This window comes from Brachionichthys hirsutus, chromosome 19, assembly GCF_040956055.1.
Source record: "Brachionichthys hirsutus isolate HB-005 chromosome 19, CSIRO-AGI_Bhir_v1, whole genome shotgun sequence".
NCBI lineage: Eukaryota > Metazoa > Chordata > Actinopteri > Lophiiformes > Brachionichthyidae > Brachionichthys > Brachionichthys hirsutus.
In genome coordinates this window covers 9,154,506-9,172,754 of record NC_090915.1, presented here as the reverse complement: position 1 = coordinate 9,172,754, position 18,249 = coordinate 9,154,506, and the positions used below count along the sequence as shown (strand labels likewise).

At 43.1% G+C, this 18,249-nt stretch overlaps 1 protein-coding gene across 1 annotated transcript; it reads left to right on the top strand.

Annotated features, from left to right (window-relative positions):
- Positions 1 to 121: 121 nt before the first annotated feature.
- Positions 122 to 17,461, top strand: LOC137908224 (patatin-like phospholipase domain-containing protein 7). Its single transcript, XM_068752592.1, has 35 exons — positions 122 to 172; positions 281 to 349; positions 812 to 899; positions 1,052 to 1,134; positions 1,481 to 1,581; positions 1,701 to 1,841; positions 1,922 to 2,081; positions 2,472 to 2,552; positions 2,674 to 2,802; positions 2,962 to 3,042; positions 3,491 to 3,620; positions 3,710 to 3,775; positions 3,884 to 3,960; positions 4,351 to 4,506; positions 4,694 to 4,771; positions 5,523 to 5,728; positions 6,374 to 6,505; positions 6,620 to 6,743; positions 7,613 to 7,726; positions 7,935 to 8,001; positions 8,070 to 8,219; positions 8,378 to 8,441; positions 8,627 to 8,795; positions 10,890 to 11,072; positions 11,287 to 11,405; positions 11,529 to 11,685; positions 13,251 to 13,367; positions 13,452 to 13,521; positions 13,697 to 13,813; positions 13,949 to 14,097; positions 14,206 to 14,358; positions 14,553 to 14,672; positions 15,985 to 16,069; positions 16,329 to 16,444; positions 17,345 to 17,461. The coding sequence occupies exons 1-35, from the start codon at positions 122 to 124 to the stop codon at positions 17,459 to 17,461; spliced, it is 4,020 nt and encodes a 1,339-aa protein (XP_068608693.1).
- Positions 17,462 to 18,249: the final 788 nt, after the last annotated feature.

The following is an 18,249-nucleotide window of genomic DNA, read 5'->3' as shown; positions in this document are numbered from 1 at the left end:
GAACGCGATTTATATTGCAGAACTGCGCCTTCCTCTTTTCAGTTTCCATTTGTCCAACGATTTGAGAACTCGTCGTGAACTTTACTCGTCGGATTGTCTTACGCGTCTTCTGACTCCCACGATGACGGACTGCCAGGAAGATAACGGAGATTTGTGCAAATGGGCCAATATAGTAAGTGTCGTTGTTTAGTTTAGAAAACATGAGACTGCTGAATTACCATTGGTGATTTCATGGTGACAGTTTTGCGAGCAGCTCCTGATGGGAAGCGTTCTATTTCAGATGCTGCAGAACAGCCAAATTGGAGCACAAGTGCCACAGTCTCTGGAGGAGAGGATGCAGACCACCATGGTAGGAAACCGTTTAATTTAACAATATTATTGGGAGGTAAAAAATGTTATTCTGATGACAATCCATTTTATAGAGATAATATTTGGTGCTTTAACCCCTCAGTTAAGCGTGTTTGGTTTTGTCATCAGGAAAAGTAATGATAATAATAAAAAAAATCAATCATAAAATACTGCAATTACTTGCTCATTTGACCAAATAATGAATACAATTTCCTGTTGTTGAGCCAATATTCACAATTTATTATTAAAAATCAACTAGTTTTTTTTTTTCACATCTTCAGTGTAAATGCACTTCATACAAAAACCCTGCTTTGATCAGTATGTAGTATCTAACTGGGACACAACGCTAATCTTTGAGGGATGCTGTGATTAAATCAGCAGTAAGACATTACACCATGCTGTGGACGGCTACACTGCAGTGCCTTCACAAACTATTGTTGAAATGGTTGTATCTGTCTTCCAGCTCACAGGCATACTGATTGGCGCTGCAGTCGCAATCTCACTGATTGGGATCGCCGTGCTCTTCCTTTACCGAAGATTCAAGCTTTCTCGTGAGTCATCTTTCCTGAACTTTGGACTCGCTGTGATGCCTTATCTCTAATAATGAGCCACTTCAGCAAAGTCTGCATTTTTCTTCTCAGTTTTCCTTCAAATGTAATCTTAAAGTGGGTTCATATGTATTTATTTTTTTTTTAATCCAAAGGTGAAAAACAGCCGGGTGTGCCTCACTATCGCTTCAGAAAACGCGATAAAGTGCTCTTCTATGGAAGGAAGATAATGCGAAAGGTTTCTATTTCCATGACTTTCCCACACTTATTCACAAATATTTAACAAACTTCTCCTCAGTTATGTAAGTTAGATACGAGATTATATATGTTCCTGGGGTTACAATGCATATAAATAAATCAAATCCTTTTTATCATGTTACTCCACTGAGTGGAAAATATTCTGCTGCTGATATAACAATTGAAGCTGCAGTAACTTGGTATTAGAAAGCATTCTGATGAGACTGAAAATGCATGGCTGTAACGTAACAAGTCGTTACAAATAGTATTTTAAATGTGTTGTGTTTTTGTCCTGTCTGCAGTAAATAAAGGCAAACATTTAAATCAAAAATCTTTTTTTCTCTAAGGTCCAGACGCTGTCTTCGACTCCCAATCCAACCTCTACCTCAGTATCAAAGCAACCACAGCGCATACGCAAAAGAACTAAAGTTCTAAGCATAGCTCGCAAGTATGCGCCGTTAATTTCTCTTTTTTCAATTCTGTGCCTAAATGTGAACGTGATGTTTCATATTTGTTTTGGACCTTGTTGAGTCAAGTTTTAAAAAAAGAATTGAATTGTGCCGACAGAATCCTGAGGATCCGTAAAGATCCTCCCACCCTGCAGCCCAAGGAACCTCCTCCTTCCCTGCTGGAGGCTGACCTGACTGAGTTTGATGTGCAGAGCTCAAACCTGCCCTCCGAGGTCCTGTATATGCTGAAGAACGTCAGGTAGATGCGTTTACAACTTGGGAGTCTTTATTGTTTCGGCCATTTGTTATAATAACGGTTTGATCTGCAACTTATTTCAGAGTCTTGGGTCATTTTGAGAAGCCCCTGTTCCTTGAGTTGTGTCGCCACATGGTGTTTATTGAGCTGCAGGAAGGTGAAAGTCTGTTCAGGCCAGGTGATGATGATGACAGCATCTACGTGGTCCAAGATGGCCGCCTTGAACTTTGCATCCAGGACAATGTATGTGGAGACCATGTTTATGTTTTTCTTAATTTTAATTTTAAAGGGAAAAAACCTTGTTTTTCTTCATGGCCTCTTCCTTACTTTATGAATAAATTCAATAATTTGATGTATAAACTTGTAGCTAAAGCCCATTTTTAGGGGAAGCATAATGTGTTAAATATCAAGACGCAACGATAACCACCAGTATATTGGAAGTAAAGAAGTAAAAGAGGATAATCATATCTCTTTACACTTTAGTCTGTATTTAAATGTGTTTTCTTGGCTGCTGCTGACTTCTGCGAAAAAGTGCAACTAAGTGCTGCTCTGGTCCATAATTAATGTTACGTGGCATCACACTAAAATGTGAATGAAGACTCGGAAATGATTTTTGTGCTTTTCTGCTTTAAGGATGGGACGGAACCGGTGGTGAAGGAGGTGCACGCAGGGGACAGTGTCCACAGCCTTCTGAGTATTCTGGACATCATCACTGTGAGCTTTTTATTTCTTCTCCATCAGTAAATCAGACTGACATTGTGTTGCAGACTTAAGGTGTATCAAAACTGTAGTCAAAGATGCATTCTTTTCTGTCTGTTTGTCCGTTCTTTGCCAGGGTTATCCAGCGCCGTATAAAACTGTACTGGCAAGGGCTGCAACTCGCTCCACCATCCTGCGTTTACCAGCATCAGCCTTTGAGTCTGTGTTTAAGAAATACCCAGAAACACTTGTTCGTGTCATTCAGGTAACAGAAAGGCAGTAACTGTTCAATATGTAGTATTCTAGTGTACGGAACAAATCAAAACGAGATGTAATCAGTCTGACCTAATTTGATCGTAAATAGAATCTGATGGTTAATATGTTCTGCTCTGTTTACCACAGTGTTTGATCTTGTGTGTTGCAGATAATCATGGTGCGCCTCCAAAGAGTCACCTTCTTAGCATTACACAACTACCTGGGCCTGACAACTGAGCTATTCAATCCGGTAGGAGGGAAATAAATGAGTGTGCTCATGTTTGCATGTGCACACACAGCTATGCACAGAGGCCCCCCCGATGAATACCTAAACATCTCTGGCTGTGCATTCATTCTCAATCTCGCACACAAGCTAATTTCACACAACATTAAGCACGGTATCATAACTCGGTCCTTTGAAGTTCACTGAAAATAAATACAATTAATTACAGCCCCACCACAGAGAAGAGGAAGGCCTGTAAACTTTCATTCTGGCTAAGCTTTGACCTTTTTGGAGGGAAAATTACATTACATGCACACACTCCCTAGTCATTGCCTTAAATTGGTAATTATCCCGGGCATCACATCTATAAATAATGGAATACTTCATATTTACTTCATTGTTCAAAATGTTACCAAAGTCCTGATTGCATGACTTTGATCTTATTAACTGATTTGCCTTGCTGCGTCTTCGACAGGAGAGTCAGGCGGTGCCCTTGTCCAATATAAGCAATGTGATGGGGGAGGCGACTTCTGGGAAGATGACCCGTCGTCTGCACTTCCAGGAGGAGCTACATGCTGGAACCACAGAGAGCCCCACAGAAACAGGTCACACACACACATAATGTTAAACAAACACAGTTCTGTCTGTTGTGTTGAGACTGATCTGATTCTGGCTTTAACTTTACCATAAACAGATGGCGTGAAGGACAGCCCTTCAAACGGCTACAGAAAGCAGCGCTCCATCTCCACCGACTCTGCAGGTGGGTCTTATGACATAAAGCTCAACAACTGTCCTGTGTGATGGGTCTCTATTGCATGACAGTGATATAACTGAGCTGACAGTCCTTCTCCTTGGTCCTGATTTGCAGGTATCGACCTCAACCGGGCTTGTGAACGGGCTCGAATCGCTGTCGACGAGTCTCCATCCAGTCCTCTCGCTCACAAAGTAAGACTCTTCCACCATTTCACCTCTTTCCATTGAGTCAGTTGTGGAGAGAGATCTGTTCTTTTACAAACCGAGAAACTGGTTCATGTATTAATCTGGAGCAGTTCCGGCTACTGTTGCACCACGTTTGTAAGATTTGGGCAATAGGATGTCTCCTGTTCGTTCAGAGTGCAGCAGCCAAGTTGAACCCGTTTGCACTGAAATCACCTCATTGGTTGATTCTTGAATGCATAGGCCATCATCCAATGGAAAACACGTACCTATATTGAAACGTGCCAACATAACATAATACATAACTCCAACTGCCATTGAGCTGTTGAACACCATATCCCAGAATCCTTTGCATCTTCTACTCCCACACTAGTCTCTTTGTTGTGCTTGTCTTTGTAGTCCAATCTGAAGAAGAGCGTGACGATGCAGCAGACGCCCTCTGAAGTGTTTCACTACACAGACTGCGGGGGGCAGTATGATGCCATCCAGCTGAGTAAGAGCAACACAATCCTCCAGGCTGCGAAGAGGGACTTGCTTGGAATTATCCAGCTGCAGGTGAGAAGCTCAGACACAGCAGGTATACATTTTTCCTGGATTAAGTCCATTTTAGTAGTAGTAGTAGTAATTTATACCCAATACAACATTTTGCATGTTTATTGTGCAATATGACACATCTCACTCTTTTCAATGTTAGAATTAAGCAGTTCTAATTTTATAGTTAACACATCTTCTTCTGTTGAAGGACCCTGGTCTGCTGGAGGGCAGAGTGACCCTCCACCAAGTGAAAGCTGGATCTGTGGTGGCTCGTCAGGGAGATCAGGTTTGAAAAGAGAGCAGTTTATTTTCTGTGCCATGACGTTGAAGGTTTAATGGAGGGGTTTCCTCGTTTTTTGAGGCTCTGTATCCATTTCTTCTCTTTCACCAGACTGTCGTTTCCTTTGTCTGGTCAAACGTATTGTTCACCTGAATGCCCGAGGATTCATTTGGCCCGTGGTAGATCTCTGTGTTGAATAAAGTCAACTGGACTTTAGGAAAAGCTTGAAGATGTTTCTTCTCTCATCCAAGAGTCTTCTTCACTTCTGAATGGCTTGTAGTGTGAGGCTTTGACGTTGTTAAGGCCTCTTCACCTTCCCTCTCAAACAATCTGTGGGTTTATCAGAGAATCTATAACGGGTCTTCGATAAACACAACATCACCGTCCACTTTAAACCCACAAACACCCTGAAACAGAAACGTGTTCACTCCTAAACAAGATAGCCAAACACAAGCTGCTTGGCGAGAACTGCCCGGACCTCTACATTGGAGAGATGATGCATGAATCATTCCACCGGCAGATAGAGCAGCACGGGAGATGAACGCCTCGGGGCAGGGCTCGGCACTCCGTCTGCACCTGAAAGACAGGGGCCATTCTTTTGAAGATGACAACGTGCACATCTTGGCCGGGGAAGACGCTTGAAGCATTGTGTTGAAATCCCACAAGTCCAGTCGGCCTTATTCAGCAGAAATCTGTTCACCTGAATCTTGACGCTCGCCCAAACCGTCGACCTTTTTCTCTTACGTTGATTCTTCAGGAGGTGAGCATCCACTTGGTGATTTCCGGCCTCCTCCATGTTTACCAGCGGATGATTGACCGCGAAGAAGAGAGCCGTCTGTTTGTGACACACCCCGGAGAGCTTGTCGGTCAACTCGCCGTTCTGACCGGAGAGCCACTCATCTTCACCGTCCGAGCGCAGAGGGACTGCAGCTTCCTCTCGATCTCTAAGACCCACTTCTACGAGTCAGTCACATGGCAAACCTGCATGCGTTCGTCTGTCAGAATACATGCAGAAGGTTCTGTAGGGAGACTTCGTATAGCCATCCAATGACGGAGAGCAGACTTTACTCGTCATTGCATAAAAACATATCATAAAGATGAATATTCTGCAGATCCATTCAGATGTACTGAATAAAACAAAAACAAAAGGAGCACAAATTAAAGTATGAGATTTAATTTTCATCCAACAGGCTCCTCTTAACTGAGACGTTTGCTTTTAGTATGTCTGGTTTCATTTTTATAGTTTCAATACTGATAAAGTTTAAAAGGTCTGAACATTAAACTTGATTATTGAATTTTTTCTGTTCCATGCAACAGTAAAAGTTAATAAATTTGGTTAAGCTAGTTAAATCCATTTTGCACATCTTGTTTAAGTGCTGTTTTTTTTTTTTAAACTCACAAAAATTTTAATGTTTGTATGGTATAATATTCAAGATGACAAACGCTTGGATTCTGATCCTGATTCAGTTTTATTCAAACGTTTTGTTACTCTGACTACAAAAAAATCAAAGTTACAAAATCGAGTCTTTAAAAAGTAAATAAATAAAGGTGTGTAGAATAGTGTCACTTTCCATTCATCCCCTTTTTGTTGTTTTGTCTGGTCCTCAGGATAATGCGCGTGGAGCCAAAGGTTGTCCTGAATGTCGCTCACACCGTGGTGAGGAGGATGTCGTCTTTTGTCCGGCAGATAGACTTCGCTCTCGACTGGATGGCTGTCGAGGCGGGCAGGGCGGTCTACAGGTATTACTAAGTTTTACATCACTTAGAAATCCTCTTCAGAAAACTTTCTGTTTTCAGAGGTTCACGTGTTTGTGCCTATTTGCAGTGACTTGAAGTTGTTTGTCTATTTTTCAGGCAAGGAGAGAAATCAGACAGTACGTTTATCGTATTGACTGGTCGACTACGCTCCGTAATCATGAAGGAAGATGGCAAGAAGGAGCTGATAGGAGAGTATGGACGCGGCGACCTGATCGGAGTGGTAAGGGTGTGGAGGAAAAAACTGGAATGTTCTGGGTCCCCAAAAATGTATTTAAAATTTAATATTAATATGAACACTTTCAAATTGTTTTTCTACCAACGTGCAGAAGAAAAAAAAAAAATCTGTCATTGATATTACCTAATCATCACACTCACAACCCGTAAGACCTCAATCACTGCCAGTAAATTAAATTAGCCAACGATATCTCATAAATATTTAGAAACAAGAAACCAGTAGCTTGCTGGAAGACGGCAGCAAATTAATTTCAGTAGAAATACTCAATCAATCTGCGCTGTGTAATTTTGTGGGAAAAATAAAAAGAACAAACCGCCAATAAAATTCCCCTATAATACCAGATTGTCTGTAATTAATTCAACATGAACAATGATTTTATCAGGTTCTTTGTGGGTGAACGCTAAAGCTGCTGAAATGTATTCCCATTAAGTCCTTTTACAAAGACTATGAAAATGCTTGAATGAACGTTTCGTTTTGAAAAACGCTCCCTTTGCTGGTGAGACTATTGCTGCCGCAGGGCTTCCAATAATGGCGATGATGATGGGATGTAAAGTACATCAAATGCCCATAGACCATGCGAGTATGGCATTGCATACAGGTCTTTTGAGTTGGTGTGGACGGGGGTACGTGGAGATCTTCTCTAGTTCTTTCCTCTTGTTTTCTTTAGCAATTCATGAAAGTAGCGGAAGAAAACTAAGCAGTCAAAATGATTCCAAACTGAAATCACATGCATCATTTTAAAGTCTCTGTATCCTCCAGTGAATGTTTGTGGTTATGCAATATGTTACGTGTTCCAATGCGTTTCTTGTCTGTAAGCAAGCCAACAGTGCGATGTGTCTTTGGTGTCTCTGTAGGTGGAGGCCCTGACCCATCAGAACAGAGCGACCACAGTGCATGCTGTGCGCGACTCTGAGCTGGCAAAGTTACCGGAAGGAGCGCTCAGCTCCATCAAGAGGAAATTTCCACAGGTAAAGTGACCCTGAATTAAACAATTACATTTCTGTTGATGTTTACAGTACAATCATTTATTTGATTTATCAAAAGGCTTTAAATCCACCCGCAATGAACTTAGTCAAACCAAAACACAATGCAATTTTAAACGGCAAAATAAAGACGTACAATTTAATGAAATGATGACTCGGCATAAATGCTGCTTAAAAGGTTTGTGCCTCGTAGGTTGTCACCAGGTTAATTCACCTCCTTGGACAGAAGATCCTCCAGCAAGTCAACGGCCCTTTCACAGGTGTGCGTGCCCCTCTGTGGTCGTTGCTGTTGAAGCATGCTCTCAATAATATGTGTGCGTGTCTCCAGCACGCAGCTTGGGCCTCCACACCTCTGGCAGTAAGTGGGATGCAGGCAACCAAGCCTCGAACCTTTCCACTGTGACCGTTCTGCCCGTATCAGAAGAGGTACCGCTCACCGCCTTCACCCTGGAGCTGCAGCATGCACTCATCGCGATAGGTGAGAGACAGGACTGAATATCTGTCCATTCTTATGTGTCATAGTCTAATGTATCTGTCTGTATTGAAGCTTACAGGAAGTCACAACTATGTGAAACGGCATTATAACAATTCCGTTTTTGGATGCTTTCTCTGCATGCTGTGATCTTTAACACCCAGGTCCCATTCTCCTGCTGACCAGTGATGTCATCAAGCAGCGACTAGGAACAGCAGCTCTAGACAGGTGTGCCACTTTCAGCACCTCACATTTAATGTTCTTATTTTGATCTACCACTTAAACATTTACTCTTTTCCATCATAATGCTGGTCATCCACTGTCATCTGTCTGACTCTTCTACATCGGTCCACAGTGTGATGCTAGCATTTAAGCGGCGCCGCTTGTCGGTAACGGACTCTTTGTCCCATCAGTGTTCATGAGTACCGTCTGTCCAGCTGGCTGGGCCAACAGGAAGACATCCATCGCATCGTTCTGTACCAGACAGACTACACTCTGACCCCGTGGACGCAGCGGTGCATCCGCCAAGCAGACTGCATCATTATCGTAGGACTGGGAGAGCAGGACCCCGCTGTTGGGGAGGTGAGATGCTGTCACGGTTGCAGGAATCCAGTTTTTCTTTTTATGCTTCCAAGCTTTCTTGGCTGGTCGTTTCATTTTTGTCAATGTGACTCCTGAGGAAAGGTTTATGGGGATGTCCTAAATAGACAAATGTCTGACAAAATGACTAAATCTTGGTGGTGAAAGGTTAGGGCACCCTTGCAGTAACCCACCCAAGAATTAGTAAGCCGATTCTGAAAGAATTTCACAGATAAAGCGGTAAACAGTGACATTTTGCATTCAAAGGTCGACTTCCTTGTGACATTATAACGTTATGTAACAAATGCAGTGTTTGAGGGCCTTTCCTCTGAAAACCGCTGTTTACCGTAGCAGAAAATAACTCTGAGCGTTAAGCAAAGAGCAACTTGTATGCGCTGAGGGGAGATCTAGGTGAGGTTGATGCGACTCCTGTCATGTACTGATCGTTGCTGCGTTACATGATAGGATCTCCTCCGTTTCTCTGTGGATCTTTACTTTTAAGGAAACCGTCCATCCTCAGTTTCACTCGTACTGTCTCAGTAGACTCTCTAAGGCCATATACTGTAGGAAGTTATAAATGATAAGGGACTACGGACGTGATCCGCTTGAAGCTATAATCTGGTACAGTGCATCAAATGGAAACATGTATGCTTGAACTGTACAATAAATAAATGTAATTAAATCACGCAGACACGGCGCTAAAATCAATCATGAAGAATAATGTCTGAAAATATTTGTGCCAAAAAATTCATTTGTAAATTAATCTTCTTAACCACTTTGTCCGTTACCGGGTCGGGGGTCGTGCTGGAGCCTATCCCGGCAGGGTACACCCTGGACAAGCCGCCAGTTCATCGCAGGGCCACGCACACACTCGCACGTATTGGCAATTTAGTGTAACCAATTTGCCTAATTTGCATGTTTTGGTGGTGGGAGGCACCCGGAGAGAACCCGGAGAGAACCCACGCAGACACGAGGAGAACATGCGAAGGTCGCAAGTCGGATTGAAACCGGTGACCTTCTTGCTGTGAGGCAACAGCGCTTACGCTGCGCCACCGCGCTGCCCCTTTTGCAATAACAAAATCCTGATTGATTTTTGATCAGTATTGGACAATTTGAGAGTCTGATCATTTTCCGTCGGTGTGATTTAAGCACCTTTTAGGTACAAAACCATGTTGTCAGTAAATGTAGGCATCGACCGTTGTTCAGACTTGCTGGGTTTACTTTAAACGTCAAATCTGAAGCTCTTGCAAAGGTGCACAGACGCATTTATGTGCCACGGCCGACCAGTCAGTATTGAGCTGCTTGGCTGGTTCTCTCCAGAGAAATCCCAACTGAGCTCTCGTTCAGTCTGAACGTGTCATCAGGACGGCAGCGAGCTGGCCAGTGTCTGATTCAGCGCTGATCGTTATGCGCTTTGAGTCATAGTTACACCCATGGGTTTAACAGGCTGTTTGTAATTGACCCAGGAGGGGTAAGGGACAAAAGAGCAGAGGGTGGATGGATGCTGTGGGAGAAAGTCATCAGTCAGAAGAGTCCTATCTCCCGTCAACGGGGGAGGGTGGGAGAAATGGATCGATATTTGTTCAGGCTCAGGATGAATCATGTCTATTGGTAGATGTTATATTTCAGAGCACATGTGCACTAAAGCTTCGACAGAGGGGCTGTTGACGGATCGGACTCTTAACACCAAAGGTGGCATCTAGGCTTACTCTTGTCTGTCTCGGGTTCCCACATGCTTTTTCAGGGCCACAGATTTTCATCTCATTATCGGTTTCTTCCTTTCCTGATGTTTTAAAGAGCGTCGTTTAATAAACAGATTTTGCTCGTCACATATAATGATGCATTTTAAAAGTGCGCCTTTGGTTGCCAAAGATTTATGTGAAATAACTAACAAGGACGCCTGAGATTCCAATCACATGCCTGATCGTGTTTACTTAAATCTAGCAGAGTTTCTTCTTGTCACGTTGTATGTTTGCAGTATTCTTCTGGGCTCACACTCATAATTCTGAGCACGCACCACCGGGGATCCGCTCTGAAGAAAAAGCAAAGTAAAAATAATAATAATTCTCCAACATCTGTCCTTCACGCCTTCCCTAGCTGGAGCGCATGCTGGAAGGAAGTGCAGTGCGTGCCCAGAAGCAGCTGGTGCTGTTGCACAGAGAAGACGGCCCCCCACCCAAAGGAACTGTGAACTGGCTCAACATGCGTAGCTGGATCTCCAGACACCTTCATCTCTCCTGTCCCCGAAGGGTTTTCTCTAAAAGGAGCCTCCCGAAACTGGTAGGGAAGGAAAATAAGACTGGGGTGTCCCGTTTATTCAAAATGATCCGCAGATCAAAGGATTTCCTTTTTTCCTCTTGTGCCAGTTTCTCTCATAGACTTTGATCTTTTATTTCTCATTCATTCAAGAGCTCTCCCTCCTCTCCTGTTATTCAGTTTCCCTGCTGCTTACATTATAGTCACGTGACGTCCCCCTTTTTTTTCTCATTATCAGTTGGAGCTGTATCAGCGCGTGTTTGAGAAGCCGGCAGACCGCCACTCCGATTTCTCCCGTCTGGCCCGGGTGCTCACTGGGAATGCTATTGCACTTATCTTGGGAGGAGGAGGTGCCAGGTAACACCACCCCAATGTCTGGTACTTGCCCAGTTACTGAAAGTTCATGTCTTAATATACTGTAATCTAGGACTGCAACTTTTGCAGGCATCAAATATTACATTCCTCCATTCTCTCGTTCAGGGGCTGTTCCCAGGCGGGCATCATGAAGGCTCTTTGTGAGGCCGGCATCCCGGTCGACCTCGTTGGCGGCACCTCCATCGGTTCCTTGATAGGTGCACTCTATGCTGAGGACCACAGCTACAGCCGCATGAGGATGAGGGCCAGGGAATGGGCGATGGTGAGAGTCAAATCAACAGCGATTGATCTCGTAATTTGGTCAGATGTAAATTTACTAAGCTTTGCAAATGTTCTCCTACTTATTCATTACTTTTTATAAATAAGTAAAACATATTTCTGAAGCATTTTTTCCCCCTCATTAGAGAAGAGGCAATTTAAAGGAAGGCGGATGATGGAAAAAGCTGCCAAGTTACAATTGAACCAGGGTCATTCTGCGACCTCAGGCCATCCTCCTGAGACCCAGCCAGTTAGCATGTCCTCTGTAGTGGACATGTGTCCATTACAGATGCATATATATTATATATGCTTTATGTGTTTTCAGGCTGTCCTTTTATGACTGCAATATCTCTGAAGTGTCTCGACTCGGATTGTCTTCAAATTTGGCACCAAGATTTTCTTAAACTCAAAGAAAATGTGATGCACATTCAATAGTCTAAGTTCAGTGACCTCACAAACATAATTCATTTGCTAAGATTAACAACACGTCTTTAAACGCTATTGATAATGATAACATTTCATCAGTTCTCTGTGATCCCCTGCAAACATAGATTCTTTACCAGATGAATTTACCAGAATCAAGTATGTCAGTGTGGTAATAATAATAAAATCTTTCCTACGTACAGTACATGCATATATTATGAGTTTGGACATGACTGGATGTACACAACAGCCTGACTGGTGCCCAGGTATGCATCTTCATGCTGGTACTTCTCGTCATTAGAATGGGTTATCATCCCTTTACTCACTGGTTTGTTTTTTATGGCGACTAGAATCTGCTGACGGCTGCAGAGCGCAGAGAGACGACCCAAAACGAGTTCTCTGTATTTGTAATTCTGTCTAGAATCAGGCCACTTAACTGTGACAAGACACCGACAGCATCGTTTAGTAAACAAACATTATTTTGATGATTTTCCGGTTGAATCGCTAATCCTCTTCCTGAGGAACATTTTCAAATGGCTTCAATTTTCTGCTTGAAAGTCTGTTGTTGTGAAGATGGCACCTTTTTTAAATCTGAATGCTGTTTAGACTTCTGTTCTGCTTCTGATATAATTAACCACGCTGTGTGGGTAAACAGAAGTAATGGGTTTTATTTATTTTTAAATAAAACTTGCTCTCATGACTTTATAGCTTCCCATTATGGCGGCCAATTTGAGCCGCCTGCTCAATTTCCAGGTCTGCTTGCCGATCGTGTGCAATCATCCCACTTCCCGCAGTAACTCCGACCCATTTTTTCCTGTCTGTCCGTCCTTCCGTCTGGAAGCTGCTGCTTCACTTGCTGCTTCCTTGCATTGAATTAAAACAACCTCCGCTGTAACAGAAAGTTTGTTCTTGGCAAAGATGGGGGGGGGGGGGGCACACACTCTGTTCTGATGTAATTTTATGTCTCTTTTTTAAGAGGGCTAATCACTCACGAAAGCTTGTATATTTGACCGGAAGGAAGGGGAGGCAATTTCCAGCTTTAATTTTGAGGGATTAATGGTGCTTTTGTAATCGAGATACGGCTCTCTTTCCTCTCCACACAGCTCTAATCCGCCTGCCTTGTGTTCTCTTCGGCTTCCCCTGCAGGAAATGACTTCAGTGTTTAAGAAGGTTCTGGATTTGACGTACCCGATCACCTCCATGTTCTCCGGCGCAGCCTTCAACTCCAGCATCTACAGCATCTTCAAGGGCAAACAGATTGAGGTGAATGTGATGAGGTTGCTAGAGACGCGGCAGATATCAGCAGTAGATTTTGATGATGCATCTGTTTCAATGCGACTTTTGCAGGACCTCTGGATCCCGTATTTCAATATCACAACTGACATCACTGCTTCGGCCATGAGAGTACACACTGATGGTAGTTCTACTCCTCAACATCTCAATTGTTCTTGTTGGTTATGAGTTTCACAGAAACCATGATCTATTACTTCCGTTTGTGGCCAGTTTCACCTTCGTCTTTGATCAATCGCAATGATTGACGGATCAGGTTGCTGCTTGCAGTTAAACTGAGAGTTTCCCGTCTTCTCTTTGAGGTTCTCTGTGGCGGTATGTCCGTGCCAGCATGTCTCTGTCCGGGTATCTGCCTCCTCTCTGTGACCCTAAAGATGGACACCTGCTGATGGACGGAGGCTACATCAACAACCTGCCAGGTTTCAGAGCTTATCTCGCCGCAGGGCCCGGGGCGGATCATTTTCCTGTCATTACTATTTTACCAGTTCTTTATCATTACTTTACAAAAACCCCATCGTCTCCTGCCCCTCCCTCCCTCCCTCCCTCCCCCGCAGCCGATGTGGCGCGCTCCATGGGGGCCAAGGTGGTGATAGCTATTGACGTGGGCAGCCAGGATGAAACCAACCTCACTAATTATGGTGACTCGCTGTCGGGCTGGTGGCTGCTATGGAAACGCCTCAACCCTCTCGCGGAGAAAGTAAAGGTAATTCATTGATTTAAAAATAAAGACGCAACTGACGAGGCTGAGTTAAAGCAAACGTGAATAATGGTCGGGTGTTTTTCAGTGAGAAACATTCTTTCTTACGCTCAGGTGTTAAACATGGCAGAGATCCAGACCCGGCTGGCGTACGTGTGCTGCGTTCGGCAGCTGGAGTCCGTGAAGAACAGCGACTACTGCGAGTACATCAGACCCCCGATTGACAGATACCGGACACTAGAGTTTGGAAAATTTGATGAGATTGCTGTAAGTTTCAGGAAAGATTTGTTGTTCTTTGATTCTTAACTTGTAAATACTGGTTTTCATTCATAAATATCCGATACATTACTTCAGATTGATCTGAGGTACAATCTTTTCTGTTTCTGTGTTTTTCTTTCTTTTGTTCCCGTGTATCTGTTCATTTTTATTGCCAGCAAAGAAAAAATCATTTTGTTTTGCAGGCGGTGGGCTACCAGCACGGAAAAACGGTGTTTGACGTGTGGAGTCGCAGTGGAGTGGTGGAAAAGATGCTGAAAGACAGACACCAGGAGGAGTTCCACAACACACAAAGCAAGAACAATGTGAGGATGGTGGGCGGTAGAAACGTTTGGGACCTGCTGCGCTAGAGAGGCATTAAGGAGAGTTTAATTGCACAGCAGCAGCAGCAGTCTGGGTCTAATTGCCCTGCAGATTCGTATTACAATGCGTGGTCAAACTTGCATTCACAGTTTAACCAGTTATCTAAAAATATGTAATTGCAGCTTTTATATCGGCATGCCATCAGTATCTACTTATAAAGGTTGTAAAATATTGGCATCTACTTGAAATGAAAGATTCTGCAGATGTAACAGGAAACTGCATTCAATCTTTAGTTATATTCGTGTGGGCAAAGTCGTTGCGTTGTCCAGCGAACGAGTGCATTTTAGGCCTTCACAATGAAAGCAGCAGTGAAGGTACTTAATTACTATCCCCAGTAGAGCAAGAGAGATGTGTTCCTGTATAGCTATCAGAATTGGAAATCAGCCACAATAAGTGGGAGACTATTGGCGTATCGGTTTTCAGTGGTTCTCAGACGCCACTCTGCATCAGCACCCATCTGGCAGAAGGATGCTGTCCTGATTGGTTTGTTCACAGCTCATTAAAATAACTGGAAAAATAAACAGGAGTATAATTGACTCCCCATCAGCACTGAAAGCAGTACTGATAATTACTATAATTCAATTGTAATTTATTTCCACACAAAAACCACCTAAATTTGATCTTAGATTCCATAGGACCCCTGGTATTCCATCAACAAGCAGGCCTGTATTAAATCTCACACATCAATAACCTTTACCGGCACTCGGGTTGAAGAAACGGCGTTCACACCATCGACACTGAAATCAATCCAGCTTTCAGTAAAATTGAAAAAGTCGAGCTTTTCTCGCGTCAATGTTTCTGCAATGTTCCCTCCACTGACTGCTGAGTTTTTGTCATCATCAGCTCATGTCGTAGGCCTCGGGCGACACCGCTGTTAAAGTAATAACATAACTCCGCATCGGTTTGTGCCTAAAGAACAACAACATACATTTGTTTGTTTTCAGACCAACCAACTAAACGGGAAGGGAGAGAATGATGAAGATATATTTACTGCTGGTATTAGCAATAACAGGATGAAAGAAGAAAATGGTCGATCTTACAACAGCCCCAAAACAAAAACACAAAAAAAAACCAGAAAAGTGAACCATGATGATGGAGTTGCATCCGAGGTTTCAGTTTTTGATGACATCTTAATTGTCTAAACGGCAGCCGCTTCACTAAAGGTTGTCGGAGGTTCCCTTTCCCTCCCGTTGACCAGCAGGTGAAGATGCTTGTCTCTGTCTAGTTCAAACACTTCTTTATCACGTCCTTCAGGTGGTGACGTGTCCGAATGCTTCCTTCACTGACCTGGCAGAAATCGTGTCCCGAATTGAGCCTGTCAAGCCCGCCCTGGTGGACGGTAAAACTACAGACAGACTCGTTTCTCGTTTCTCGTTTCCATCTTTTCATTATTCCTCCTCTTTGTGTTCATAAAGTGTTTTCCGTCCATCACTCATCAAAACGTAGGACTTCTGATGATGTTGCACATGTTTGCTTTTCTGAGTCCTTCTCCTGCCCACCCACTCTTTTTTTTTGTCACCTCTTTTACACACTATGGTTTCCAGCTTCACCCACCGTGTGCTTTGTTTCTTCCTGTCCTGCACGCTTCCCTCCGCCAGAGGAGTCTGATTACCACACGGACTATGACGAGGAGGCGTTGGAAAGCGCTCTGTCTGACATGGAGCTATACAGTCGCTATGGAGAGCACACTGAAGGGGAGGAGACTGGTGACACGGTGCGAACCACTGGTTGAGAGGGTTAACTCCCATTCACACACTGTCGACTGTATTGTGGCCCGTTCTCACAGTCTTAATGTTTACTTCAGTTCCATATTGATGATTTTCATGCTTCTTATTTTCACCATGACTCAGCACCATCACTTTTTCTTGCAGATGGTTCTTTTGGCCATTGTTAAAAGTAAAGATTAAGGTTCCTCCTGGAGCCGGGCCAATTCATGCTTTGGAGATCGATATTTTAAAATTAAATGGATGACGCTGCAGGATGACCTCATTAAACTAAAATCCGCTTTGAGTTCAAGTTAAATCGTGCACCTCAGAGCGTTGTAGAGCGATGACCTTAAGGGATTCTCTGTATGTAGGTCCAAATGTGATTAATCCTTGAATAAAGCTGCAACGATTCTCAAACTATGATATGAATACCAAAGATCTTGAGTAAAACTGTTGGCCCGTTTCGCTGACAGACTGCTGCTACAGGCTCTGGAGCTTTTACTGTCACTCATCTCTAACTTAAACATTATTAAAAGGAGGAAGTCTGGGGGGAAAGAATAGTCAAATCAGAATCCCTTATCTTAAATTCAGTCAGACTGCAGCGGTGTCATCCTGCATTGAAAGCCCACCTGCTGTTTAGAACTCTAAACGATGCATTTTGTGGCTCTTTGTAAATCGCAAAAAATAAATTTATTACGTAACTTTTTTGTGTATGTTTTTTGCAGTGCTTATTTAGACTGGTCTTAATAGATGTTTGATTTACGTGATTTTAATTCATGAAGCACTTTTAGTATTTTTATATTCTTATTTGTAGGCAATATAAAATAAAACTCAGTATAATTTCTCCACCCTTTGTTGATAATGAAATATGTGTGTGTTTTTAACTTCTTGTCTCATCTCACTCTCAGGATGAAGAGCTGGATGGGAAATCACACCACAGTGCCTCCTCATTTCCCGGCAGGCAAACTCATCCCCCCACCGACGGTCCTCTGGACATGCCTGCAAAGGAGGAAGTCCTTTCATAACAAAGTAAAGAGAGGTCAAATTAACTTCAAGCAGGTCGTCCCTGATTATCCAGCGTGTCTTTCACATTTTACCGTCCACCACATCTCAAAATGTCCTCTGTCCTTCAGACTATCAGTGTGACAGCGATCACATTATGTCACCGGAGCAGCTACTTAATGATTCTCACATTGAGATAGTCATTATTACTACGCTCACATCAGTCCAGTTAGAGTCAGACGACGGAATGGTGAGGTGATTTCCATGAAATACATGAACTTGGCGAAAATGAGAAATCTTGGTTAATTACATTTGAACAGATTTCTTTTTTTGGGGGGGGGCAAGAAAAATAAAATCTGAATAAATATGTAAAAAAAAAAAAACTTCAATGTTCTAAACATGCTTCTTTAACACAGTAAGACAGACAAAAATGTCCAAACGTGGTTAAAGCAACAGGAAAGTAAAAAAGTTCTTGCATAAAACGAGGCCTTTTTTCTGCCTTCATTCATTTGTCCCTTTTGTGTGCTTTAAGTTGTCAGTCTTGAAGGTAAAGCCACTATTTATTATTATTATCTGTGCACAACTCCCCTCGTCACAGTAGTGCCATAACGTCTGGTGAGGGGTCACCAGTAAGCAGTCATTTATTTTTATGGGCCGCAAAAGTTGCTTAACGCTACTCTGAATAACATTGAGAAAACGCTGCAGACAGCGAGCGTCGTCCTGAGCAGTGGAGTATTACATTAGCCTCTCTTTGGAGCAGTAAAAATAAAAATATGAGCTTTGTTCACCAACTTGAAAACCAGAAAGCCGG

What these genes read in the sequence shown, in the direction of transcription:
- LOC137908224 (XM_068752592.1), top strand. Translation starts at nt 122, where the DNA reads ATGACGGACTGCCAGGAAGATAACGGAGATTTGTGCAAATGGGCCAAT. An exon ending in GTTCTAAGCATAGCTCGCAA is followed by an intron (nt 1,582 to 1,700) that starts GTATGCGCCGTT and finishes TTGTGCCGACAG; the next exon opens with AATCCTGAGGATCCGTAAAG. An exon ending in GGAACAGCAGCTCTAGACAG is followed by an intron (nt 8,442 to 8,626) that starts GTGTGCCACTTT and finishes TTGTCCCATCAG; the next exon opens with TGTTCATGAGTACCGTCTGT.